Source organism: Pongo pygmaeus, chromosome 1 (assembly GCF_028885625.2).
Source record: "Pongo pygmaeus isolate AG05252 chromosome 1, NHGRI_mPonPyg2-v2.0_pri, whole genome shotgun sequence".
Lineage (NCBI taxonomy): Eukaryota > Metazoa > Chordata > Mammalia > Primates > Hominidae > Pongo > Pongo pygmaeus.
The window spans coordinates 39,801,293-39,829,186 of NC_072373.2; the positions used below are offsets into that span (position 1 = coordinate 39,801,293).

The 27,894-nt window shown below is 51.1% G+C and overlaps 2 protein-coding genes across 3 annotated transcripts in view; one reads left to right on the forward strand and one right to left on the reverse strand.

The window, feature by feature from the left end:
- LAMB3 (laminin subunit beta 3) overlaps positions 1-22,835 on the forward strand; it is a 37,767-nt gene extending 14,932 nt beyond the window's left edge. For both annotated transcript variants that reach the window (XM_054474781.2, XM_054474785.2), the window contains exons 6-23: positions 2,798-2,989; positions 4,335-4,398; positions 4,688-4,881; positions 6,723-6,843; positions 7,608-7,796; positions 9,353-9,508; positions 9,964-10,160; positions 10,564-10,675; positions 11,519-11,897; positions 13,755-13,915; positions 14,030-14,250; positions 14,540-14,737; positions 15,038-15,182; positions 19,050-19,257; positions 19,660-19,801; positions 20,123-20,299; positions 21,082-21,235; positions 22,298-22,835. In XM_054474781.2, coding sequence (XP_054330756.1) covers positions 2,798-2,989; positions 4,335-4,398; positions 4,688-4,881; positions 6,723-6,843; positions 7,608-7,796; positions 9,353-9,508; positions 9,964-10,160; positions 10,564-10,675; positions 11,519-11,897; positions 13,755-13,915; positions 14,030-14,250; positions 14,540-14,737; positions 15,038-15,182; positions 19,050-19,257; positions 19,660-19,801; positions 20,123-20,299; positions 21,082-21,235; positions 22,298-22,434 — 3,147 coding nt within the window. In that variant the 3' untranslated portion in view covers positions 22,435-22,835. The remainder of the gene's footprint in view (positions 1-2,797; positions 2,990-4,334; positions 4,399-4,687; positions 4,882-6,722; positions 6,844-7,607; positions 7,797-9,352; positions 9,509-9,963; positions 10,161-10,563; positions 10,676-11,518; positions 11,898-13,754; positions 13,916-14,029; positions 14,251-14,539; positions 14,738-15,037; positions 15,183-19,049; positions 19,258-19,659; positions 19,802-20,122; positions 20,300-21,081; positions 21,236-22,297) is intronic.
- A 930-nt stretch (positions 22,836-23,765) lies between these two features.
- The window catches only part of CAMK1G (calcium/calmodulin dependent protein kinase IG), a 30,210-nt gene continuing 26,081 nt past the window's right edge, over positions 23,766-27,894 (reverse strand). The window contains exons 9-13 of the mRNA XM_054456617.1: positions 27,783-27,861; positions 26,157-26,244; positions 25,493-25,917; positions 24,793-24,920; positions 23,766-24,665 (exon numbers count right to left, since the gene is read on the reverse strand). Coding sequence (XP_054312592.1) covers positions 24,830-24,920; positions 25,493-25,917; positions 26,157-26,244; positions 27,783-27,861 — 683 coding nt within the window. The 3' untranslated portion in view covers positions 23,766-24,665; positions 24,793-24,829. The remainder of the gene's footprint in view (positions 24,666-24,792; positions 24,921-25,492; positions 25,918-26,156; positions 26,245-27,782; positions 27,862-27,894) is intronic.

Here is a 27,894-nt window from a genome sequence, read left to right on the forward strand (position 1 = left end):
CACTTTCAGATTCTGCCTTTAGAACAGCCTTCTAGATACTTCTTTTGGAGGAAACATTTTCATTTAATTGCCATAGGTCAATTTTTTCTTTTCAGAGATGATCTGGTTTTATTCTTTCTACAGAAATAGTCAGATATTCAACGATCAAATTTGGTTAATAAGATTAAATGATTAGGAAGGGAGATATAATTTTCAGGAGTTAAAATGAGCTTGGAATAAAAAGTAATAGGACCTAATTTATTACATGACTGAAGAAGTTGGCTCTAAGAGCCTTGCCCCATCTAAAGGTCAAAAATATTTTGAGAAATGCCAGCATTGTTTGAATAAATGCCCGGTCTCTAAAGGTGGCAACTTTGAAGGGCAGCATATTCACTTGATGGACAGTGTTAAATAGTCTCCTCACTTTATCATCACTCACCTGTTCATTTATTTGTCAATTATTTGTGAGCACTTATTGAACATGGATTACATGTTAGGCTTGGTGTTGGATGTTAGGGATATAAAGATGAATAAAACCAAATCACAGTCTTCAAGCTGCTTTCACCATACATGGGGAAGTCAGTAGTGAGAAAGTGCAATGTGTGCTCTGATATTTGTAAGAAGAGGTGCTGGGATCCCAGAACGGGGCTCTCACGTGGTCTGTCTTGGGAGGGCTTGTCAGGGAGTGCACCCAGGGGAAGACGAACTTTCATAGACCAGTAATGGCCAGGTGAAGGGCAATGTTTATTCCAAGAAAACAGAACCATAAGCACAAAGGCCAGGAGGCAGGCAGCAAAAAGATGAGGTATATGATTGGGGTTGGGGGCAAGGGAATGCACACAGGGCCTGGAGGGTAAAATGTGCTTGGTGGCAAGAGGCAGGGATGTGGAGGGCTGAAGACTGCTGCGAGATGAGTTTCCAGGTATACACAGGGGGAGGGGAGCAGACCGAAGATTCACCATTCGTTCAACAAATATGTGCTAAACACTGATGTGTTAGGTGTTGGGGGTCCACCTGTGAACCACAGACAATAGGGGCTACAGCCTGGTTTACTCAGTCTCAACCAGGGGCACTATTTTGCCCTCTCCTCTCCCCCAGGGGATATCTGACAATTTCTGGAGACATTTTTGGTTGTCATAACTACGGGTATGTAATGATAACTGGTGGGTAGAAGTCAGGGATGCTATTCACCAGGCTACAGTGCACAGGACAGCTCCTAGGACTAAGAGTTCTCCAACTCAATACTTTAACAGTGAGAACGGTTGAGAAATCCTAGTCTCACAGGAAAAGAATAAAAAGCCAGAAACCAGCAAGTAAATAATTGGAAATCGTGGTGATGTTTCTGAAGGAAACAAGACGCTGAAATAGAAAATAATGGGGCAGGGTGGGGTGGGCCGGACATGAGCAGGAGAATGCACTTCAGTCAAGTATCAAAAGATCTGTACCAGGAAATGACGTTTAAGCTGAGAAAAAAAGATGAGAGGGAACCCATGAGTGGGAGGAGCATTCCAAGCAGAAAGACTGGATAAAGGCTCTGAGGATGGACTGAGCTTGGTTTAGGGCTTGAAGAGAGGAGGTGGCCTGCGAGGAGGCAGGGCCCAGGGAGCCTGGGGCCTCTTCACTCATGGTCAGAAGTTCAGATTTCATTCCAGAATAGTATTGGAGGATTTTTAGCAGAGGATTGACAAGGCCCATTTTATGTTTTAAGAAGATGACCAGCCTGGCCAACATGGCAAAACCCTGTCTCTGCTAAAAATATGATTAGCTGGGCGCGGTGGCTCACCCCTGTAATCTTAGCACTTTGGGAGGCCGAGGTGGGTGGATCACTTGAGGTCAGGAGTTCAAGACCAGCCTGGCCAATATGGTGAAACCCCATTTCTACTAAAAATACAAAAATTAGCAGGGCATGGTGGTGTGCGCCTGTAATTCCAGCTACTCAGGAGGCTGAGACATGAGAATCGCTGGAACCTAGGAGGCGGAGGTTGCAGTGAGCCGAGATCATACCACTGCACTCCAGCCTGAGTGATGGAGTGAGGCTCTGTCTCAAAACAAACAAACAAACAAACAAACAAACAAACAAAAAACAGAAGATATGACTGAGTAAGAGTGAATGTGGGGAAAGAGGAAATCAGATGAAGCTTCTAGAGAGATCAGGCAGGAGGGGACCCTGAAGCTGGAAAGACAGGCCTGGGCCTGGTTCAGTATCTGCTTTGGAGGCTGAGTTTATAGACCTGCAGTTCCAGGAAGTTGTTCAAGCTGGGAGCTGTCAGCATAAAGACCACATTTAAAGCCACCCAAAATGGATGAAATCATTTTGTAGGAAGGAGCAGGGACTCAATATGTCACGCTAAGGTGCTCAGATTATATCACGAGATCAGTGCAGACTGATTGAAGCTCTCACAGATCAGATAATCACCCAGGAAGAGCTCTCTGGTGAGTGGGGAACGTGGTTTGGAGGGCGAGGACAGAGGAGGCTGGACATGAGTTCCAGGAGAGAGACAGACACACACACACACACAGAGAGAGAGAGAGAGAGAGAATAAAAAATGGTCAACTGTGGGAAGTGTAGGAGCAGGGGAATGTCTAGCCTGGAAGCCTAGTGAGCTGAGCTAGGGATCACTCCTGGAAGGCAGATCCTGGGAGAAACTTCTGTGGCCTGTGGTATGCCAGGAGGTTTGGACCCGGATGCTCCGAGCCCACTTCCTCCCACTGGGCCCCCTTTCTCCCCACTTCACTGGAGGAGCCTGTCTCTTTGCTTGTGTCTCCATGGGGCACAGCCCCAGCGCCTCCCCTCTGCACACTGCCCCTGTCTCCACAGGGGCCCATGCCTGCCGGCATGCTGATTGAGCGCTCCTCAGACTTCGGTAAGACCTGGCGAGTGTACCAGTACCTGGCTGCCGACTGCACCTCCACCTTCCCTCGGGTCCGTCAGGGTCGGCCTCAGAGCTGGCAGGATGTTCGGTGCCAGTCCCTGCCCCAGAGGCCTAATGCACGCCTAAATGGGGGGAAGGTAGGTAGAGGGAATCCTGAAAAGTAGGCCTGGGGAGAAGTCCCTGATGTCCCACTGTTCACACAGCCACACGGACTCTCGAGAAGGGACGGAAACACCCTCGCCAGCTCCCCTTGCTGACTTTCCTGAATTCCCCCCAGTAATGACCCTTGTGGCCACCCTCAAAACATTTGCTGCTTATCCTCTTTGCTGAGGAGGGATATTTCAGCAACACCTTGGGGCCACCACATTACTCACCCCTGCCCTCTTCCACAGCTCCCTCCCCCGTGACTCATTGGCTCATCCCTCTAGTGGGAAGATGAAATCGACCCTACTTTGGTGTGAGGACTTTGGGATGGCTAGTTAGACGCAAGTGAGCCAATTACACAAATTTCATTTCACCTTGGTAGGGTTTAACACAAAAATAAACATTTTCAATTTAATCTATCCATCTAACCCAGTCTTAGCCCTTGGAGGGAATTCTGGTATAACCCAGAGCCCGAATTCTCCTGAGCTTAAACCCTGAGCTAGAAATAAGAACCTGCCTGAAGAAAAACTCAGAATGTTTCTCCCTAAGTCCTCCCAATGTGGGTCAAATTCTTTCATAACTGCTTTTCCACATCCCCTGGAAGAGGAGGCTGTAGTTTCTTTTCTCCTTTCCCTGGCTGAGACATAGGTGAGCCCTCAGAGCTGCTCTCATGTGGACCGACGCTCAGAGTGGGGCCCTCTATGCAGGCCATGCAACTCTTCCTTTGGGTTTAGCAGTTCCTCCTTGGTTATACCCTTAACCAAATCTATGTTAACCACATTCTTCACACACCAGATAAGAACGCAGGACTTCTTCCTAACTTGTGGAGGGCTGATGTGAAAACTCTTCCTCGGATATGTAGAAGATGAGTGGGTTTTTTTTTTAAATAAATCAAAAGCATAGTTGAAATTGGGATTGTCCAGAGTGCTGTGGTCACCCACATTCATGCATCCTTGGGTTTTAGATTTCTCACTCATTCTGAGTCATCAGAAAATTAGTATCTCCTAAACCCTCTTATGTAGATGATATATCTTACCATACTTTTTGACCCAGGGAACTCAGGAAATTCTTAGGATACTTATATTTTTAACTGGGGGTGGGGGGTACACACACACACACACACACACACACACACAACAACACATACACATATTTAGGGCCCAGTGATCATCTTTCTCCCCCATAGCAGATGACAAGCCTCATAGCCATGGTCTGTCTCAGGTTCCAGGTAACAAGGACTTCAAGTGTGAGGCATATAATGGAAAGGAAGGTTTCTTCTGAACTCGGGGCACACTATTTGTCTCTTCTTCAGCGCTTCTCTTTCCCTTCCCTCTGTAGGTCCAACTTAACCTTATGGATTTAGCATCCGGGATTCCAGCAACTCAAAGTCAAAAAATTCAAGGTCAGTGTGGCTACTCCTCTTGTCCATGGAACTATGGGTGGGAAAGAAAACAGAGTTGGAGTCCAGGTCATGGAAATTTCCTGGTCTTTCATGTTTTTGTCAACGTGGTTGGGGATCTAATACTTGCCCTGCTTGCCCCATAGGGATATTGTCTGTGGGATGCTATGGGATGATTGAGGTCTAGAGAGGATGGCCCATGGTATCACATATGAAGGAGACTCTATATGCCTCTAACTTCCTTTATTTTCCATTCTCCAACCCCTCCCTCCTTGCTGTTTGGCCCTCTCAGAGCTGGGGGAGATCACAAACTTGAGAGTCAATTTCACCAGGCTGGCCCCTGTGCCCCAAAGGGGCTACCACCCTCCCAGTGCCTACTATGCCGTGTCCCAGCTCCGTTTGCAGGGGAGCTGCTTCTGTCATGGCCATGCCGATCACTGCGCACCCAAGCCTGAGGCCTCTGCAGGCCCCTCCACCGCTGTGCAGGTAACAGCCTAGGGTGGGAAGGGGAGAGGAAGGGGACAGGACCAGGGCAGACTACAGACACTCCTGGGGCTTCTGTAAAGCAGGAAGGGCACTAAATCTAAGACTTGGGTATTTAATACTTCAGCAGCAACAACAAAAAATCTAAGTGGTTTTCATTCCAAAAATCAGAATCGTTTAGTACTTCTTTAGATCTGCTTCCTAATTTGAGATGATTTTCATTTCATTTACATAAGTGTGGAAATTGGGAGGGAGTTTAAGGCAATGATTCTCAACCCTCATTATGCATTATAATTTCACTGGGAGCTAAAAATGTTGTCCAGCCCTCCACCCTAAGATATTCTAATTTTATGATTGGTTTTTAAAGCTCCCAGGTGACTCGAATGTACTGCCAGGTCTGAGAGCCACTGGTTTAGGGATTTTAAAGTCTCATCTAGTGGTGAGATATGGGGCAGGGTGAGAGACCAATGTTTAGTACAGATGCTAAGTCTACCCTAGACCAGGCGGATTGGCTTCAGCAGGGATGGGGGTTGAGAAGTTCCAGTTTAACAAGTCCTCCCCTCCCAGGGGATTTTGCTGTGAAACCAAACTTGAGAACCACAGGTAGAGAAGAGAGAACCTTGAGCAAAGAAGCAGAGGGACCCAACATGGGAGCGTGACAGCTGTCCTAGATAGGGGGACAGGAGGAAATCGTGTAAGATGGCCTGGGTGGGAAATAGAGGTGGCACAAGCCTTGTCATTCTTCTTTCCACTTCTGGGCCAACTTCTGCCTCAGGCTGCAGAGGTGTGCAGAGGGAGGCCAGCTCAGGGAGTGTGTCATCTGTCAGGGCCCATGAGACATACTCCTAGAACCCAAGGCTGAGTGACACGGAGGGAATACAACATGCTATGACATGACGAGGTGGGAGGGAGCCACCCAGCCCTGGTGGTCCTCAAATCTGGCTGTGCAGTGGAATCACCACTTTTAAAAGGTGCCACTGCCTGGGCCTCATCCCTGAGATTCAGACTGAATTGGGTCTGGACCTTGGCATTTTAAAAAATGCTCCCCAGGTGACACTGAGGTACAGCCAGTGTTGAGATCTATGGAATTAGAGGGACCAGGGAGGACTTATGAGAGAGGTGCCATTCTAGCTGGAGCCTAGCTGGCAGGATTTTGTGGATCAATACAGAGAGAAGAGAATTCTAGGCAGAAGAAAAACCATTGCTAAAGGCGAAAAGGTGGAGAAAGTAGGGCTTGCAGAGGGAGCAGCTAGAAGTTCAGCTTGCTATGCTGTCAGCACGGCATGGGAGCTGAGAATGCAGCTAACATGATACAGGTCCTTGAATGCCAAGCTGAAGGTGTTGGGCTTAATTTGGAAGGCAATTAGCACACAATAGCTATTCTATTTTTATACCTTAATGAGTCTAGTGACAGTTCATCACAACAGCTCCATTAGCCAAACAACTGTAGTCATAGATTGTTGGAATAGAAATCTCCAGAGGGCCCCACCAGCTTCTGGATCCCACAGTTTGCCAAGGGTATCTGAGCACCTTCCAAGCGCTGCCTCTGACTGGGTGTCATGGGGGTGTCCAAGTGCAAGCAGCGAGCTTGCAAAAACCTCACTAGGGGAGCAGTGCGGGCACACGCACGTGCACACACACGTATGCTCATACGTGCAGAACAATAGCAGACAGTTTCACAGGAGCTGGGTGAAGTCTGCGGCATTCAGAGGAAGCTTCCTGGAAGGGTTGGGATCTGAGCCAGATCCTGAGTGGTGTGCAGAGGGTCAGAGGGGAAAGGGCAGGTCCATCCCTGGGGCCCTTCTTTGTTGATTACTCCTGATGGCTGATGGTCCCCCTCCCAGGTCCACGATGTCTGTGTCTGCCAGCACAACACTGCCGGCCCAAATTGTGAACGCTGTGCACCCTTCTACAACAACAGGCCCTGGAGACCTGCAGAGGGCCAGGACGCCCATGAATGCCAAAGTAGGAGCTTTGGATCACCCCTCCCCTGTAGGGTCTGGGTCAAGTGCTGGCCCCTCTAGGCCTCAATGATCTCACCTGGGATGCAGGGGGATCCAGTCTTTCTTATGTAAATCTAAACCGAATTGCACCATTACAATTCAAGCTCTCCTGGCTCTGTGAAGATGGAGAGAGTATTTGGGTGACAGCCTCCCACTGTCCCCTGCTTCCTTCTCAGCCAAGCCTGGAGGGACCATGACTTGGCTGATGCTTCTGATTCCATGTGACTTTCATTGTATCCCCAGAGCCTGCTTCTTCTGGCCTCTCCAGTTGCTTTATCCTGTTTAGGACATATCTGGTTTTTCTATTGTCATTTTTCCTACTTCAAATGGCTCCCTAGAATCAGGCCCTTTGTTTACATAAATGAGGAAAACAGAGATTCTCATCCTGGAGACAGGCAGTGACCCAGGAGGAGACCAGTGTTGGCAGTGGGAGGGTTGGGGATAGAGCATTCAAAGGGCTCTTTCTTTGGCCCAACATGGCCACTGTTCTTGGGTTGATTCCAACAGTAGGAATCAGGAAGGCTGAGTTCTTATGCTCCTCTGCTTTCTTATTGGTCATGTAACCTTAAATAAGTTATACAAACCTCCCTTGGCCTCAGTTTCCCCACTTCCCTGCCTTGATCATCTTGCAGAGTTGTTACAGATGCCAATGAGCTTTTGTGGAGCATGCTCTGTAGATAGCAAAGGTGTGGGTCAGATGTCAGCCCTGGGACTCTCTTTTTCCAGGGTGCGACTGCAATGGGCACTCAGAGACATGTCACTTTGACCCCGCTGTGTTTGCCGCCAGCCAAGGGGCATATGGAGGTGTGTGTGACAATTGCCGGGACCACACCGAAGGCAAGAACTGTGAGCGGTGTCAGCTGCACTATTTCCGGAACCGGCGCCCGGGAGCTTCCATTCAGGAGACCTGCATCCGTGAGTAGAGGCTCTGGAGACCCAGAGTGTCATTTGTCTGTTACTCCCCATCTCCTCTGAGTACAACAGAGTACATGTTCCTGGGTACACCAAGGCCCTCAGGGAGCATGAAAACTTGGCTGTGAGTCAGGATTTGTGGGAGATTATTTTAATTTAGCTGAGTAGTACTGAGCAAGTCACTTAACCTCTCTGGACCATCAATCAGACAATCAATCAAGAGATGGGCTTTATTTGGGGCATAGGGAAGAAAAAAGTAAACATAAGATACAGTTTCTGCCATCAGGGAACATACACACTGTTTGGCAATATAAACTATACACACCTGAAGAAGAGGGATGAAAGCACGCTTTCCATATGTATATGATCGCCTTTACCATGTTGTAATGAGGTTTGTGATTTAATTTTCTATTTCTCCCAACATCGAGAACTCCTCCATGGCAAGGATTATTTCTCACATCCTCTAGCCCTAGTACACTGACTGGAAAATCACTGGTGCTCAGGGAGTGTTTGTGAATGTAATGGGAGGCAACAGGCAGAGGCAGCTTAACATGCCCACAAGAACCAGCGACTTCATATAGGAGAGGGCTGCCTGGACTGAAGCAATCGGATTCGGGCAGGTTTAGTCAGAAAAGACTTTCTGGATGAAGGGGTCTTACATTTTGAAAGGTCTGAAAGAAGTCAGGGAGTGGGGGTTGGGGAAAGCTGAGTCACTTTCTGTTGATATTTGTTTCCGGGAAGAGTGAGACGGAACTGAGTTTGATCCCTGTGTCTTGCATAAACTTGTAATGAGAACTTGAATAAGTTATTTGACATATCTGAGCCTCAGTTTCCTCCTCTGTACAATGAGAATAATAATCTCCAGGATTATCATGAAGATTACATGAGGCAACATGTGAGAGTTCCCAGTTCAGTGGTTGGCACAGAGTAGTTGCTCAGTAAGTAAAGACAACAAAACCCCTTCTATAGTACTTAGCATGTGCCAAATATGCTCCCCCTGCTTTATGTTTACTCATTTCTTTCTCTCTCTCTCTCTTTTTTTTTTTTTAAATGGAGATGGAGTTTCGCTCCTGTTGCCCAGGCTGGAGTGCAATGGCGCCATCTCAGCTTACTGCAACCTCCGCCTCCCAGGTTCAAGTGATTCTTCTGCCTCAGCCTCCTGGTAGCTGGGATTACAGGCATGTGCCACCATGCCTGGCTAATTTTGTATTTTCAGTAGAGACAGGGTTTCACCATGTTGGTCAGGTTGGTCTCGAACTCCTGACCTCAGGTGATTCACCTGCCTCGGCCTCCCAAAGTGCTGGGATTACAGGCATGAGCCACTGCGCCCCGCCATTTACTCATTTATTTCTCATAAGAAGCCTATGAAGGCTGTATCATCATTTTTATTTTACAGACAAGGAAATTGAGGCACAGAGGGATTAAGAAACTTGACTAAGGCTGTGAAATTGAAATCCAGTGGTGGAACAAGGATTTGAACCTGGCAGCCTGGCTCCTGGAATCTGCTCTGAACTCTACTTTTCTTTGTTCCTACTGCGGTGGCTGCTGTTGTCTCTCAGCCTGCGAGTGTGATCCAGATGGGGCAGTGCCAGGGGCTCCCTGTGACCCAGTGACTGGGCAGTGTGTGTGCAAGGAGCATGTGCAGGGAGAGCGCTGCGACCTATGCAAGCCGGGCTTTACTGGACTCACCTACGCCAACCCGCAGGGCTGCCACCGTGAGTAGGGGGCTTGGCCCAGCATGACGTGGGGTGGGCTGCATGGGGCCACCAGACCCATGGCTTGCCCTGCTCACTGTGCTCTCCTCAGAGGAAATCCCACTGCAGGGTAGACAGAGGGGGTGAGCCCAGGCCTTTGTCAGGAGTCCAGACCTCTTGCCCTCTCACCCAGAGCCAGCTGCTGTGCCACTGACCTCCAGCAGGTGGCAGCACAGGTCCGAGTTGGAAGATGGGACTGAGTCAGCCAGATGGAGGGTGGGCAGGCAGGCGGCTAAGCTGCCAGGTGGCTGGAACTGGTAGGACAGCACAGGGGTCCTGTGAGTCAGCCATGTCATCTGCAGGGAAGGGCTCTGCCCAGTTCTTTTCCCAGGCGGGGCCCCTCCCTGGATGTGTGTCCTCTGGGGGTGAGTTTTTCATGGAACGTCTGCCTGAGCTCAGCAGCTCTCCTCCTGCAGGCTGTGACTGTAACATCCTGGGGTCCCGGAGGGACATGCTGTGTGACGAGGAGAGTGGGCGCTGCCTTTGTCTGCCCAACGTGGTGGGTCCCAAATGTGACCAGTGTGCTCCTTACCACTGGAAGCTGGCCAGCGGCCAGGGCTGTGAACCATGTGCCTGCGACCCGCACAACTCCCTCAGCCCACAGTGCAACGAGGTACGAAGTGAGGGTGGTCCGGGGGCCCCTCAGTGGGAGAGGGGTCCTGAGCATCAGCCTCTCTGCTGCCCCTCCATGCTGCCCTTCTAGGCCTCTTCTCTGTCAGACTGGGCGTCTTCTGTCCCCATTCTCATTTGGGGAAGTCACCAGATGTCCCTCCCTCTGTGGCTCTTGGCCGTCAGTAATACCATAAGCACCACACCTTCTGAAGGGCCTATGCTGGGCCTTGACTTCAAGGCTCATCTCTGAGTGGGAGCCCTTGTTTTGTGGGCACAGCAGCTCTGGAGGTGGCCATGAGCCCTGGATTCTACCTGTGGACCAGGAATCTAGGACACAGTCCCTGACACCAGGGTAAGGCAGAGGCTGTGAGGCAGGGTCCACTGACGGTGCTCTCCCCACGCAGTTCACAGGGCAGTGCCCCTGTCGGGAAGGCTTTGGTGGCCTGACGTGCAGCGCTGCAGCCATCCGCCAGTGTCCAGACCGGACCTACGGAGACGCGGCCACAGGATGCCGAGGTGCATGCTCAAAGCCTGGGGGATGCTGAGGCTGTAGGGACCAAGCACACGGGTGGGCACGTGGTGGGGGCGTGTAGGTCTGCAGCAGGGCAGGACGTCCTGTACTGATGCGTGTGGTGTGGGCCTGGGCAGCCCTGTGAGTGCACACACTCCGGCCTGTTGGCGTGGCCTCCAAGCCCCTGAGGCAGGCCTATGCCCCGCTGTTCCTGCGTCCCCGTGACATGCTGGTTGCTTTGCTTCCCACTTCCCTGAGAGAGAGAGAGAGCATTTCCCAGAAGCCATCTCCAGGGCAGCAGCAAGGAGGGGAGGCTCTTTCTTCCCTCTTCATAGATGGAGGAAGTGAGTCCTGAAGGGGAAAGGGTGTCATTTCCCAGGGAGTCAGTTTGATGTCACTATAGGAGCACAGGCCTTGGAGTGTGCAGACCAGATTCTGGTCCCAGCTCTGCCCCTGCCTCACTGAGTAACTTTGAGGGAGCTGCTTCCCCTCTTTAGACTCGGTTTCCTCCTTTGAGGAAGAGGCATGCTGTACTTAACCTCTCTGTCCCTCAGTTGCCTCATCTAGAAAAAGTGGGAAAACAAGAGTGCTAATTCCCAGAGTGGTGTGAAGACCAAATGAGTTAATGTGTGTGTGCGACTTTAAGTGGTGCCTGGCACATGGTAGGTGCTAAGTAAGCGTTTGCTTTCACTGCAGCTGTTACCATGGTTTTTATTCTGGCTGTGACTTCTGTTATTCTAAGTCACGTAGAAAGAGCCTCAGGTCAGACCTCCTCTTCAGGGCTCTCCCTGACAGCTGCTTCTGTTTCCCTGACCCCTGTCTCTGACTGTCATTTTTCTTGGCCCTAGCCTGTGACTGTGATTTCCGGGGAACAGAGGGCCCGGGCTGCGACAAGGCATCGGGCCGCTGCCTCTGCCGCCCTGGCTTGACCGGGCCCCGCTGTGACCAGTGCCAGAGAGGCTACTGCAACCGCTACCCAGTGTGCGTGGCCTGTCACCCTTGCTTCCAGACCTATGATGCGGACCTCCGGGAGCAGGCCCTGCGCCTTGGTAGCCTCCGCAATGCCACCTCCAGTCTGTGGTCAGGGCCTGGGCTGGAGGACCGTGGCCTGGCATCCCGGATCCTAGATGCAAAGAGTAAGATTGAGCAGATCCGAGCAGTTCTCAGCAGCGCCACAGTCACAGAGCAGGAGGTGGCTCAGGTAGCCAGTGCCATCCTCTCCCTCAGGTAATTCCCTTTCCCTGCCAAGCATTTGGAAGAATTATGCTCCAGGGGTTCCTGTACCGGGCACACTGGTCTTTCCTTACATTTGTACAGCACATTACAGTTTAAAAGCATTTTCACAGTGCTCTCTTTCAACCATTACAACAGTCCTGTGAGGTTGGTGTGGTTTTCCAGATGAGAAAACAGGCACAGATAGGTGATGTGACAGAGCCACATGACCACCGAAGGGCAGAGCTGGGACTCAGAACACAGTCCAGGAGCCCAAGCCTGGCGTTCTTTTAAGTGCCCGGTGCTGCCTGTGGGAGAGAGTCAGCTCTGGATTAGTCACCCTGGCGGAGGGCATCCGAGAGGCAGGGGCTCTAAAAATAACTCGCGTGTGGCTTTGGAAAGGAAGTGGTCCCGCCCACACCCCCATCCCACCAGCAGAGGTGCCTTCTTAGTGAGGTTCAGTTCTGGAAGCTTCTATAATCAGTTTGCATTCCCTGAGCACTGGCTTTCTGAGTGTGCACAGAGCCATCCAGGTGTGTGAGTGGCAGGGAGGGAAAAGGCAGCCTGAGAAGAATGAAAATGGAGGCTCCGTGACTCACGATGTGCTAGAGCTGCTGGCTGGGGGCTCCGGGAGAGGAACTGAAGCCAATATTGAAAACCAACCTTCCTTCCTTCCTTTCCTCCTTCCTTCCTTCCTTCCCTCCTTCCTTCCTTCTTTTCCTTCTTTTTTCCTTCCTTCCTTCCTTCTTTTCCTTCTTTTTTTCCTTCCTTCCTTCTTTTCCTTCTTTTTTCCTTCCTTCCTTCTTTCTTTCCTTCCTTCCTTCTTTCCTTCCTTCCTTCCTTCCTTCTTTTCCTTCTTTTTTCTTCCTTCCTTCCTTCTTTCCTTCTTTTCCTTCTTTTTTCCTTCCTTCCTTCCTTCCTTCCTCTCTTTCTTTCCTTCTTTTCCTTCTTTTTTCCTTCCTTCCTTCCTTCCTTCCTCTCTTTCTTTCTCTCTTTCTTTCTTTCTCTTTACATAATTTTAGAGCATCTGTTATGAACCAAGCATTGTACAAGGCATCGGGGATATTGAAATTAGTATGACATAGTCTTTGCACACAAGAAGTTCGTATTGGGGAGAATGATGTGTAAATGGTAAACTATAATGTGATGCATGTTGTAATGTGTCATGGCAGGCTTCACAGAGGTGCCCTCTGACCTAAGTCTCAGATTCGGGCAGTCAGTCCACCAGGTTCAGTAGGTTGGAAACACAGGCATGGCGGGGCATTCCATGGAAGGGCGTTCTGTGCCTGATCAAAGCCTGGAGGTGGAGAATGTGAGGCTTGGAGGAGGGAGTTGGTGGTTGGGTTGGTGGAGCTGCAAAGGGCACAGGGAGAGAGGACTCTCCAAGAGCTCAGTGGCCAAGGGCCTGGGAGGTAGACTCTGAGCCTCCTTCAGGGGGGATGACCAGCTGGCAGCAGTGACCGGATCTGGAGCTGACTGGGAGGTGTGGACTGTGGAAGAGATTTTGGAGCTGCAGCTGTACAGGTGGTAGCTGAAGCCAGCCCGTAGAGAGCGAAGGAGGAAGGCATCAGGGCATTGCTCCTCATGGAAGCCAGGAGCTGGAAGAGAGGGAGGAGAATTGGGAATGTTGGGTCATGGAAGTCAATGGAGGAGAGCTTTGTGGCTCCACCTGCACGTGGACAGAGAAAGGTTTTGCTGGCCGCCAAGCCTCTGTCCAGCGGAACCCCCTTAGCCTGTGGATTCTCCGTTCTGTTGCCTTTGCCCAAGGTCTCTGTTTGTTCTGACTCAGTAGCAGTTGCTCTAAGGGGATGGCTGCTTTGGGGAGGCAAAACTCCCTCCTATATTTTAGTGTAAGCTCCTCTCCCTTCTCAGGCGAACTCTCCAGGGCCTGCAGCCGGATCTGCCCCTAGAGGAGGAGACGTTGTCCCTTCTGAGAGACCTGGAGAGTCTGGACAGAAGCTTCAATGGTCTCCTCACTATGTATCAGAGGAAGAGGGAGCAGTTTGAAAAAATAAGCAGTGCTGATCCTTCAGGTGAGGAGAGGGGCACCCAGATAACCCCAGGCATGGGCACTGCCATGGTGGGCATGCCACCCCCTCTCCCTCCTGCTCCTCCTCCATCTCCATTCCCCACGCTTCTTGCCACAGGAGCCTTCCGGATGCTGACCACAGCCTACGAGCAGTCAGCCCAGGCGGCTCAGCAGGCCTCCGACAGCTCGCTCCTTTTGGACCAGCTCAGGGACAGCCGGAGAGAGGCAGAGAGGCTGGTGCAGCAGGCGGGAGGAGGAGGAGGCACCGGCAGCCCCAAGCTTGTGGCCCTGAGGCTGGAGATGTCTTCGTTGCCTGACCTGACACCCACCTTCAACAAGGTGACTTGGGGCATGGAGTCCCACTTCCTGGAGCCCACTCCCCAGCTTGTCACACACCAACTGCTGCCACCTGTTTCCCATTAGGGCAGACCTGCCCCTGTGAGAACCCCACTCCCCCAGCCATCCCGACTCTTATGCCGCTCACTGTGAGCTCAGTGGTTGCCAAGGAAACCAGTTTCTGGTCCTTGGTTGTCATGGAGATGTCTGGCTGTTGGTTTCCCAGGTGTGGGGTGGGATTGGTTATTGAGGGGCTTTGGGTAGGCTCTTTAACACCCCCGTCTCTCCACAGCTCTGTGGCAACTCCAGGCAGTTGGCTTGTACCCCAGTATCATGCCCTGGTGAGCTGTGTCCCCAAGACAATGGCACAGCTTGTGGCTCCCACTGCAGGGGTGTCCTTCCCAGGGCCGGTGGGGCCTTCTTGATGGCAGGGCAGGTGGCTGAGCAGCTGCGGGGTTTCAATGCCCAGCTCCAGCAGACCAGGCAGATGGTAAGTGTGGCTGAGGCAGGGAGGGCACAGGTAGGAGGAGGCAGACAGGATAGATCCCCTGGGCAAGTCAGAGTTCCCATTTTACACTAAAGTCCAGAGATTTTAGGCGATCTGCTTAAGGTGCCACAGCAAGTGCAAGATAGTTTCTTCGTCTTTTACTGGACATCCACATATAAACTGGGTTGGTTACAAATGCATCCTAGGTTGGTCTTGGCATAGAGGATGATCCACAGAATCGTGGGGCTGCTGAGAGGTTCCCTTGGGGCCTTACCCCTTCTGACCTAGAGTGTATGTCAACAGATTAGGGCAGCCGAGGAATCTGCCTCACAGATTCAATCCAATGCCCAGCACTTGGAGACCCAGGTGAGCGCCAGCCGCTCCCAGATGGAGGAAGATGTCAGACGCATGCGGCTGCTAATCCAGCAGGTCCGAGATTTCCTGACAGGTAAGCACGGTCTCCACTCCCACGTTGACTGCTGTTCCAGTCCTGCCTGTCCCTCATTCCCATGTTCAGTGCATCAGCCAGTCCCAGGCCTGCAACATCCAGGCCTCCACCTCTCCTTGGCACCATGGCCATGACCTTCTCGTTCTCCCGTCTGCTCTCCCCACCCACTCCGCTCCCTCATGACACATTCTCATTCTCAACACAACAGCTGAAATATCTCTTTTAAAATGCATAAGTCAGATCACATCTCACTCCTGCTTAAAATCCTTCAGTGGCTTCACCTTGTTCTTGGAATGAGCTCTCAACTCCTGTCGTGGCTACAGGGCCTGGCCTCTGTCTGTCTATTGGGAGTGACCTTGGGCTCGTCTCTGCTTTGTTCACTGGCTGTCCTTGAACGTGTCAGGCTCTTGCCTGCTTCATGGATGTTTATTTGCTCTTTGCCTAGAATCCTCTTTCCAGGGCTGCTGCTTCTTGTCCTCTGGGTCATCTCCCCAGAGAGGTGTTTCCTGACCATCTGATCCGGTTGTCCCCCATCATCTTACCTTCCTTGCACTACTCACCCTCATTCAGTTGTTGACAAGTGGATTGTCACTCCACTAGAATGAGGACTCCAGGAGGGCAAGGATGGTTGTCTGTCTTGTTGACCACTGTGTCACCAGCACTTAACATAAGGCCAGACACAGAAAGACATCTGACATTGGTGGCATGAATAAATGAACCAGACACCCTTCCTCACTGCTCTGGGGAGTGAGGAAGGGCTGTACAATGGAAAGATCCCTAAACAGGACCTGGGAGACTCGTGTGACATTGGGCAGACTGCTTTTCTCTTTGCCTCATCTTTTGCTTCTATAAATGGGGACGGTAGTATTTCACAAGTTTATTCTGAGGATCAAATAACTGATGTAAAATGTGTTTTGAAAAAGGAAAATTGCCTCAGGAACAAGAGTTGATATTGTTAGATTTCTGGTTCCTGCCAGGTTATTTGCTTGGCTGGGAGCCCAGTTAATACGAGCCCAGGTCTTGGTGTAATGACAGTGGCTCCTCTTGCTACTATTACAGTGTTTTTGCCCCAGATAGGCCAAAGTCCCCTCCTGAGTGCAGATGGCAGGTCAGAGAGGGGCAGGAAAGTTCTTCTGAGGTCTCATGACTTGCATAAGGCCTTGAGGCACACACCTGGGGAAAATATTACCTGGGGATGTAGGGAGATTGTGCCCCATAAACGTGGATGATGGGGGAGGTCAAGGTATGGGGCTGAGGCTCATGGATAAGGGAGTCTTGCCCTTGAGTCGAGTCCAGTGAGGCTGAATGGCCACTCATCCTGCATTAATCTCAGCCAGGGCTCTGGCCTCAGTGGGTGGGAGGTGAGTTGGAATTCTCTCCTGCTGGGTGCAGCTGAGGCTCATGTGAACAGACAGGGAGCTGCCAGGCCCCTTTTGTCCTCTCTCTTATACTTGTATCTCAGGTCAAGTCTTATGATGAGTCCAGGGTCAGAGAGAAAAAGCAGGGCCTGAGAGAGGCCTGGCCCCAGGGGGAAACCCAGGAAAATTTTCTGTAGCGGTGGGCTCGGACTCTGGTCTCCAGAGTCCTGGTGCAGAAGCCACTGAGCACTGCCTGCTGTCGGATGTAGGGTCACAATGTGGGAGGGAGAGTGGAAAGTCTGTGGAGGGAGGAGGAAACATCGCCTTTCCCAGTTCTTCAAATGGAATTGACAAAATGAATAGTTAAGGCTTATTAAGTTCTAACTGAGTCCAGGCACTGTTCCAAGTGCTTTGCATGTATTACATCATTTATTGCTGACTGCATGAACTAAGTACTCATTACTTCCACTTTGCACACAAGTAATCTAGGCACAGAGAGGTTAAGCAACTTGCCTAAAGGCATCTAGCTTGGCAGTGGTGCAGGTAGGCTTCAAGCCTAATTGTCTGACTCTGTCATTCACACCCTATTGCTTTATGGCATGGACACACGCATACATATGCACATGTGAGTGTGCATACACAAACACACACTCTCTTGCCTCTTGCCTTTGTGAATGTTTTTCTTCTCTCTGGATTGTCTCCCCTTTCCCACCTCTGCTGACCCGTCTAACTCCTGCTCATCTTCTAGGAATCGAGGCATCCCACTCTCCAGGCAGCCTCCCTGGACCTATCAGATGGCACTGGGGGCCCCTCCCATGGCCATCATAGCACCTGTGTTTACTCTGCTCACGCAAAGCTGTACTTCCTTGTTCATGTGCCTGTCTCCCATTAGATTTCCAGCTCCATAAAGGCAGGGACTGAGTTTAATTTGATCTGCAGTCTGAACTCCTCCCATGCTTTTGCTCAAAGCAGTAAATATTTACTGAGCCCATCCTGAGACCCAGAAGGCTCTGCGACTGAATGTCATGCAGATTGAGCCTGAGGGTGCAGCTGAAGTGGCGCAGAGTAAAGGAAGGGCCAGATCTAGGTGGGGATGTGCTCATCCTGGAAGGCTTTCTGGAGAAGGTGCATGTGAAGCCTTGTTTTGAGAGTGGGACTCTGGGTTAGATGAGAGGTCGACGATCTCTATGAGGAAGGTCCTTAGGAAAGCTTGCTGCTGGGATAAACCCACTTAACAAAACTGACCACAGTTATGCCACATGCAAGCCCCGAGGGACACAGCAATGAACAAGCGTGGCTTCCACCCTCCAGGAGTGTCCTTCCACCCAGCATGGGATGGGGCAGGGAATGAGACCTGTGTGGCCAGCTAGTATCCTCTAGTTGTAGAGTGAGGCTGGGCCTGGTGCCCCAGAGGAGTTCAGGTCCCAGAGCAAATCATCTGGGTGAGTGGGTGCCCCCTCCTTAATACCTCAATACCACTGAAATCTGTAAAAGCAAATTGGGAGAGATGGGGAGGACATGTCATCTCTGTACTTCTGACGTTACCCTCTCACCCAGAGTTGGTTTGCAACAACTCTTGCAAATGGATTGTTTCATGTTGTACCTTCAGCTTGGGGATTGATATTCCTTTTTCACAGATCAGGAAACTGAGCTTAGAGGAACAACTTGACTTGCCCAGGTGGCTTGAATAGTAAAGCAGAAATCTGAACCTGAAGCCCTGTCAATCATTCATTCACTCTACGCACACGAGGACCTCCAAGTGCCAGGCTGGGGTCAAAGTGCTGGGGTCTGGGGATATAGCTGTGGACAAAACCCAGCCCCTGCCCTTGTAGAGCTTACATTCTAGAGGAAAAGAGACCAAAAAAACCAGTTAAATGAGTACAGTGTTTGGCACATGGGTGGTGCAAGTGCTAGAGAGAAAGATGAGGCAGGGAGCAATGATAAGGTGTGCTACAGTCTAGGGTGGAGGTTGCAATTCTAGATTGGATGGCTGGGGTTGGCCTCCCTGAGAAGGTGATATTCCAGCAAAGACTTGATCATTCTTATTTGCTTTTGCAAAAATGAGCAGTCTTGCCTGAGGGGGACTGCAGGGAAGGGGTCCTTTTGCCAAGGAAGCAGCTCCAGTTTCTGGCCACTCTTCCCAATTTAGGGCTGATTGTGCATGTGCTGCAGGCATTGTTCAGTACCAGCTGTCTGGCACCACCTCCTTCTCCCCAGCCCGCAGCTTCCTGTGGCACCAGACACTTAGTTGCCACAGCTGTGACGACACCCCCCCTCCTCCTCCCTGCTGCAGCATGGAGCACAGGATAGTCATCCTCCTACAGCATTCCCATAAATCCCCAGAGAACGGACGCCTGAGTCTGGTTGAAAGGGGGCAGCAGCTCCTTGGGACACCACAGTAGAGGGGCCACTGCGGGTGCCTTCCACAAGTGCTGCTCAGCTAGGAGAGGCCTCGGATCTCTGGGGAGGTTAGTGGGCTCCCACAGTCAAATGCATGATTGTCTTCCAGACCCCGACACTGATGCAGCCACTATCCAGGAGGTCAGCGAGGCCGTGCTGGCCCTGTGGCTGCCCACAGACTCAGCTACTGTTCTGCAGAAGATGAATGAGATCCAGGCCATTGCAGCCAGGCTCCCCAACGTGGACTTGGTGCTGTCCCAGACCAAGCAGGACATTGCGCGTGCCCGCCGGTTGCAGGCTGAGGCTGAGGAAGCCAGGTATGGCCTTGGGCCCTGAACTTCTCTCTGCCCAGGATTAGGCTGGCGTTTTGCTCCTCAACCCCATTGCTGGCAGAGGGGTACAGAGGGCTGGTAGACAGGAGGGGGTGCTTACCATGGTAGAGAGTGGTACACAGAGTCCAGAGTGCAGGTTAAACTTAATTGCGTGACTGTGTCTTCCGTATTGGAACCTGCCCAGAAGGTGACTTGGGTATAACGCGAACATTCATCACGTCTGCTTGGTGGGGTCCTGGGACATCAAAGCTACTGAGTTAATACTTTCCTTGCTCTTTGTCTTGGCTGGGAAGGGTGTTCTTTTGGACTGGTGTGTGAGTCGAACCACACATTGATTCACTGTTCACTCATTCTCTCTCTCCTCTCCCTCCTGCTTCTCTCACCCAGGAGCCGAGCCCATGCAGTGGAGGGCCAGGTGGAGGATGTGGTTGGGAACCTGCGGCAGGGGACAGTGGCACTGCAGGAAGCTCAGGACACCATGCAAGGCACCAGCCGCTCCCTTCGGCTTATCCAGGACAGGGTTGCTGAGGTGAGGCATAATGGCTTCCTCTGCCCATATTTGGGCATAAACAGGAAAATTTGGGCACCAGGCATAGAAAATGCCAGAAAGTGACTAGATAAAACCTGAGGTGGAGTTCTAGAGGAGGGTGACAAGCTTTGGGCTGGCTTTGGGCCTTGGATTTTCTGGTCTTGTGGCTGGGATGCAGAAGGCAGGGGTGAGAGGTGGGCAATTGTGATTGTTCTGGTTGGAGACGGTTTTTGCTGCTTGATGAGTTGGAGAAAAAATGGGGATGAACCCCTCCACCTATGAGACCCACCACAAAGGCCAGATCTCCTTGTTTCCACAAAGGTTCAGCAGGTACTGCGGCCAGCAGAAAAGCTGGTGACAAGCATGATCAAGCAGCTGGGTGACTTCTGGACACGGATGGAGGAGCTCCGCCGCCAAGCCCGGCAGCAGGGGGCAGAGGCAGTCCAGGCCCAGCAGCTTGCGGAAGGTGCCAGCGAGCAGGCATTGAGTGCCCAAGAGGTACAGAGAAGGCAGAGTTAGCTCAATGATGTACGGCCAGTGAGGGGGTCCTGAGCAGGAGAGGACTTTGCACACTTTATAAGACCACAAACTCAAAAGTGCTTAGAATAACAGAACCAGAAGAGGCTTGAGAATCAACCGAAACCTGGCCAGGCTGATTTCTCCCTCCACTGCCTTTGGTATAGCTGGCTCAGGGACACTGGAGATGACCTAGTCCAGTCCCTTTCCTTTTACAGATGAGGTGGTGACTTGTTCACAGGCCTAAGAATCATCTACAAAGCAGGTCCCCTGACACTGGATCCAGAGCTTGTCTCTTGGATCCCCAGCCTGGACAGATGCTCTTTGCTTAGCCTAACCTGGGCTCCATGATTGTCAGAATTAGATGAGAGAGAAGATCAAAGAGCCCATTCTCAGTGTCTCAAGCACACTACCTGCTCCCCCTGTGGCCAGGAACATTGGCACTTTCAATCCTGGCACAGTGACCAAGTTGCTAAGTATACTATTAAGTGACAGCTTACTATTAATATCCTATGATGTGATTGACATTGTCCTGGGAGTGAAGTGGGGCATGTCAAGAACTGGAGACAGGAAGAGGGAAACACAGAAGTTTAAGTCATAGTCTGTGGCTCAGGGGTTTTAATAGGCAAAACCAATGTTATTGGGGGTTAATAGGAGGCACCTTCCCACTGTGTATTGATCTGGGTGATATCAAGTGCTTTGGCCACAGGTTTTTAGGACCTTGCATGATGACAATGGCACTGAGACTATTCTACCTTTTTCAGGGATTTGAGAGAATAAAACAAAAGTATGCTGAGTTGAAGGACCGGTTGGGTCAGAGTGCTATGCTGGGTGAGCAGGGCGCCCGGATCCAGAGTGTGAAGACAGAGGCAGAGGAGCTGTTTGGGGAGACCATGGAGATGATGGACAGGATGAAAGGTGAGGGAATGGTTTAGGGGCATGGACTATTGGGCATCCGTGAAGGCTGGTCCCACCCAACCCAAGGCTTCTGAAGCCCGTTCTTATTGGAGCTAGCAGTGCTATGGGAGTGAGATCAAATGAGATTTTTTTCTGGGCGTCTAGCGTGTATGAAGCTGGGGAATGCAGAGATGGTCCCGTGACTTGTCCTGGCCTCAAAAAGCTTGCAATTAATGGGACCATTTTTTCTACTTTTGCAAACAGTGGGGTCGTATTTTCTATTCCTATTGCTTTATGCTTAAGATGCATAGAACTATATTTAACAGGATGAGGTGGTCTCTGATAGGGGTTGAATAATGAGTTCTGGGGCTCAGGGAATAAACAATTTGAGAGAGACATGTTCAGTGAAGGTAAGAAAAGAAGATTTGAGATGGCCCTGGAAAGATGTGTAGGCCTGGGAGAAGCTGTGAGGAAGAGGAGGGACATTAGTATAAGGGTGTTGGGAAGCCCCAAAAGGTATGTTCTGACATAGGGACAGGAGAAGAGGGTTGCTGAGGAGCTGGTAGGAAAGAAGTGGCATGGGGTCAACGTGACTTGTCCCTGTGCCTGGCTTCTAGTGTGAGGATGAGGAGGGTAGATAGCTCAGGAGGCGGTAGGGCACATCCAAGGGTTTTGAATATGATGGAAACATAATGAAAGTAGCTTTCAAAAGGGTTCTGAAGATTCCTTAGAAAGGAGAACAGGGGCTCCTGGGAACTAGAGTCATCGCTAAGATATGATGATGGGTGTCTGTGACCTCCTTCATTAGCCTTGGACAACTATGAGAGCCCAGAGGGTCAGGGACCCAGGGATAATTAGGAGTGGGGTCCTGCTGGGTTTGGCCCCTGCCAGGTTACTGAGCATGGAATAGGGGCTGGAGAGGCATGAAGCTGGAGGGGCACCACTGCTTTAGAGGCCAGATTTTTCTGGAGGGGATTCCTCTACACATGCTACCTCCAGTTAGCAGGAGGGGAAGGAAGGGTTGGGAGTCTTGGGGAGTCTCACCATCAACTCCTCCTCCTGCTGCTGTTCCATTTGCCTCAGACATGGAGTTGGAGCTGCTGCGGGGCAGCCAGGCCATCATGCTGCGCTCGGCGGACCTGACAGGACTGGAGAAGCGTGTGGAGCAGATCCGTGACCACATCAATGGGCGCGTGCTCTACTATGCCACCTGCAAGTGATGCCACAGCTTCCAGCCCCTTGCCCCACTCATCTGCCACCTTTGCTTTTGGTTGGGGGCAGATTGGGTTGGAATGCTTTCCGTCTCCAGGAGACTTTCATGCAGCCTAAAGCACAGCCTGGACTACCCCTGGTGTGCAGCTAGTAAGATTACCCTGAGCTGCGGCTAAGCCTGAGCCAATGGGACAGTTACACTTGACAGACAAAGATGGTGGAGATTGGCATGCCATTGAAACTAAGAGCTCTCAAGTCAAGGAAGCTGGGCTGGGCAGTATCCCCCGCCTTTAGTTCTCCACTGGGGAGGAATCCTGGACCAAACACAAAAACTTAACAAAAGTGATGTAAAAATGAAAAGCCAAATAAAAATCTTTGGAAAAGAGCCTGGAGGTTCAACAAGGAAAAACGGTCTGTTCCCTCACTGCGTAAACTCTTGCCACTGTTTCTGTCTCCCATTTGGGGTTTGTGGGGACTCCTCTGTTCAAGCCCATAGTTTGTTCTCCTCTGTTCCACCGAGCTTGCTGGGCACCCAGATTTAGGGAGTCTTGGCCCCTCTGCCCCATAACCTGATGGATTCTATCCTTGAGAGACCAGACAAGCAGTTTTCATCTCTAAGCAGTGATTCAACTTCGTGCTTACAGATGGGGAAATAGAAATCCAGGGAAGGGAAGGAACGTTCAAATTCATGCAGCTTCCAGAGGAAGGACTAAGTCTAGAATCTATGTCTCTTGGGGTCTTAAAGAGAAGTTGTAAATGGATATGTGTGGGTGGTGGGGTGGAGGATGATAAGGAATGGCATGGACATTTGTGTGTTAACCATGGCCCAAGCAGGCACTGTGCTAGACATTTTATCTACATTAACTTTTTGATCACTGTTAATCATTTTGATTTTTTATTGGCCATGAGGCTGGGCACATCATCTGCATCATTTCATGATGCAGGTGGCGCTGCTATTCCCATTGGATAAGTGAGGAAACCAAGGCACGAAAGGCTGAGTAACTTCCCCAAAGTCACAGATATGGCAGGTCGGGGCAGAGCTGGGGCTTGAACTCATGCTCAGCTAATATGGCCATTAAGAGAATGGCCACTAAAGCCAGACTGCCTCGGTTCCAACAGAACCTGCCCCAAGGGGTTGTTGTGAGAAGTAATGAGTTAATGGTGTAACTCATGTCCAGTGCCTGGAGCACCGTATACTTGGCTGTATGCACATCTGTATGCACATCAGCTACAACTGCTGGTTCCTTGCTGACCCCAGCCATCCATGCACTCTCTACTCCAGACATGCTCAGAAGTCCCTGAACTGCTCCTGACTTTGAAAGAACCAAATGAAGCCTCATAGAGAAAAATATGTCCATTTTATTAAGCACAACACTGAGCGTGAAGCTGGAGGGGTGGAGGGTGAGGAAACTGGGGAAGGACAAGAACGGTGTGCTGGACTTTCAAGGAGAGAAAAGGGAACAGAGGCAGGATTAGAACTCCTGGCAGACATTAAAATAGTCAACTTCTAAGGTTAACTCCATTGGGTGTGTGCACGGAGGGCATGTGGCCAGGATAAGAATTCCTTGCAGCCCTTACTCATGAACTTCTTTCTATTCCACTTTGGAGGGTGTGGCACTGCTTTTAGATTGAGGCAGGGAGAAGGGCCAGAAGTGTGCTGGCTGGGTCTCAGCGCACTTGGGAGCTAATCCTGGAGTTAAGGATTAGAACTTGAAGAGCTCACAGGCAGACCACCATGGGGAGCTGCCTGTCATTCATGCAGATGGGCAGGCAACGACATTAATGAGCCCAATCTGGCCAAGAGGTTGGAGGCTTGACAGGCGGGAGTGAGTGTGTGCAGAGTGGGAGTCTGGGTAGATGCTCCATATGGCTTTGCTTGGAGAAGGTGACACAGCCTGGCCAGCCCATTAAGCTTTTCATGACAAACAGCACAGACCCAGGCGAGAGCTATCTACGTACACTGCACAGAGCCACAGCACGTAGGGTGTGGGGCATACAGCAGGCAGGTCAGGGAGACCTGGAAGCTGGTGGGCACCGCTCCTCCTGCTCACAGCTTCAACAAGGCTTCTACGCCTTGGGGCTCCCTCCTGGGCCTCCTGTGAGGGGCTGCCCCGCTGGCAGCACGCTGGTGCTTCTGGCCAGAAACCGCTCCTGCTAGGCCCTGCTCCACTTGCTCTGCCTTCCTCCCTCTGCCGGATAGACACCAGGTTTGGAAGAGCAGAGGAGTTGAATATGTCTCCTGCAAAAGAAAGGGGCTCAGAGTGAGGGGGGGGCTGCCACCTCAGACCCCATCACTCACACTCTGGCATGGGGCTCTCCTCTGCGACAGAAACTCTCCCCAAGCCTCACAATGTGACCCTCCTCACCTGAAAATTGCAGTGACACAGGCACAGGCTCCAGGAATCACATAATGAGACAGACTCCAGTCTGCCCTGCCCGGCAGTGGGAGCTGCCACTGGCTTTAACTGGTACCATGACCTCTGACTTGAAGTTCCTGAAAGGAAATGAAGCAACAACCTTTGAAGTATTTGAGGGGAGAAGAAGAGTTGATGGGGCAGGGCAGAGGTGGTAGTTCTTTGTGCCTGTGGCATCCACTCAGCTCTCCCCTCATGAGGTTCAGAAAGTTCAAGAACCTGCAGAAAAGATAAAGATAACCAAGCCCCCCTACCCTTCCTCCTCCAAAGCACAGAGGCCCTGGAAACTCGGGGAATCTGATGCTCACCACTTGCACATATCCAGTTTCTGTGGGCTTTTATCATCTCTGTTGCTTCACTAACCTTTTATAGTACCTCTGTGAGGCAGGCTAAGCAGGTAAATAGACTTCAACCCATTTTGCAGATGAGCAAAATAGAAACAGAGACATTCACTGACTCGTCAATGGCCTCACAACTAGTGAATGATGGGGACAGGGCTGGAAGCATTTTCCTCGCCCCCGATCCTGAACTCTTCCCTCCCTATAGAGCTGCCTGTGAGTAGGAGAGGCCTTTGTGTCCATTTCTTTCAGTCCTGTTGGCTGATTTCTTTCAGACACAAGCTGGGGCTCCATCTTTGGCTAAAAATACGTACTGTTTTTTGTTGGCCTTTTTGAGGAGTGTGGGCTCAGAGCAGTAGGAGGACTTTCCTTTGCTCCCAATGTTCAGGCAGCTGGAGCAGCAGCCACAGGGCCCAGCGGCCAGGGACCCCTGATGCATGGGCACCAGACTGCTGCTGATGCGGAGGGAGCCGTTGACCAGGCAGTTGAGGGACCTGCCACCAGGGGCAGTGGGCCGGCGGCCATGCTGGCAGGGTAATTGGGTCAGGGCAGGGAGTGCTACACTGTGGTCCAGGACAGGTGCCTCGGTGATGGTGATCTCAGGGGAGCTGGGTCTAGAGGTTTCTGAGGCTTGAGTTTCAGGCAGCCTGTTCTCCACCTCTGGGCGGACGCCTGGGCTGTGCAGGTTCATGTGTAGCTTCCTCATGTGGTGCACCACAGCTGCTGCGTTGAAGGCTTGCTAAGGAGACACAAGAGCAGCCTCTGGCCTTCTGCAACCTCAGAGAGCCTTGGGGCTTAAACTTTCCCTTTGCCTTGCGGCCTCTTGAAACCTGGGTGCCCACTTCTCATTTCAGAGAGGGTACAGGGAGCTCCAATGCCTTCTGGGACATCCCAAGGAAAGCCCTTATGCCAGCCTCTGCCAGCCCAGCCTCCAGGGGCCCAGAACAGCTTTCCCACCCCCTGGAGAGGACAGCTCACCCTCCACTTGCTCTTAGCAAAGTTCTTCTGGATCTGGAGGCTGACTGATGGGTAGATGTCCCGGTGGAGGGCTGTGTTCCCGTCAATCCTGTGGATGTAAGAGGGGACACCTGGCTACTGGGTGGCTACGGACACTCATCCACGGAGTGCGAAGGGTGCCTGCAGGTCCAGGTGAGAGCTGGGTAGAGTGTGCCGAGGAAAGGCAGCCCACAGCAGGAAAGGGCTGCAAGCAGGGCTCCTCTGTGCCCCTGGGCAAGTAAGAGTGGGCTTTAGCTTTGGCAAAATCAAAAACTTTAAGAGCAGGGTCAACAAGCTATAGCCTATAGGCCAAATCGACCTATTGCCTGTTTTTGTAAATAAGGTTTTATGGGGACGCAGTGGTGCCTGCTAATTCAGGTGTTGTCTGTGGCTCCTTTTGCACTGTGACAGCAGGGTTGAGTAGCTGCCGTAAAGACAGTATGGCCAGGAAAGCCTAAAACATTTACTACCTGCTGCTTTATAGAAAAAGTTTATTGGACCCAGCATCACAGGGTAGTCACCATCCTTTAGCTCAAAACCTTGCCTAGAACCCACCTCCTCCTGGAAACCTTCCTCAATAAGGCCATCTGATACAGGCTGCCCCTTTTCTATCCCCTAAGCCTCTTATTCACTGGTCTCTAAGTGTTCCTCAGACACTTGCTGTGTGCATAGTACTGTGCCAACTACTAATAGACCTCGAGAAGTAAGAGACATGGGCCCTGACCCCTAGGAGCCTACAGTCTAGGTGTGGGGTGTTGTTCATGCTATGGACTGCAGTAATACATGGTAAGCTGTGTGATTAATAAAGAGAACTGGGGAGATTGGGATGGGCTGCAGGGGTCAGAGGCTTCAGGGAAGGGCAGAGACTGATCTGGATCCTGAAGGATGCTACATACAGGGCAAGAGGCAGGACATTGTAGGTAGTGGGAATGATCTGATCCAAGGTGTAGATAAGACAGCTTGGTATTTGGGGTGAGGGATGGCAGGGAGACAGATATAGCTCCCAGGCCTATCTGGACAGAGGAGGTATGCTGGCAATCCTGGGAAAAGAGGCTGGAGATAAAGGGTCAGGCCATATTAGGGAAACTGGAAAGACAAAGGAATCCAGGCTTGCTGGGGTATGAAGTGGGGAGCTATTGTAAATTGAGTTGGGGAGTAACATGAAAAAGTATTTTAAGATTTTCTTTTTCCTATTTTGCCAATTGGTTGCTTTGCAGTTGTTCTTAAATCACTTCACCTGGAACAGTTATTGATCCCTGAGTAAAACAAAGCTCTTAAGGACAGGACAGAGTTGCCCATTCCTGACACCTCTTGAATAACTAGTACTGAACATTGCACCCTGTCCCAGTGCTGAATGACAGTGCTCAGCTGCACCTGCCTCCTGCACTTGACCAGACAACCCAGCTGCTACCCTTGCATCAGAACCTGCTCCACTGTATGCTGTTTGAATCTCCACCTGGGCCTGATGAACAATGGCATGGTCCTTGCTTGTCACAACATTAAATGGTTCAGGGCAAGCAGATTCTGGAGGAATGCAATATGAATGAGTCAGCATGGTTTTGGGAACTACAGGGCTGGGGTCTAGAGTCCACTCCATGTCTCACTCACCAGGGATGACTCAAGGCCTTCTCACAGGTGTACCGCTCATTCGGATCCTTCTCAAGCAAGTGGCAAATAAAGTCCTTGGCTAAGGGGAGCAATCAAAGACACGACAACTAAG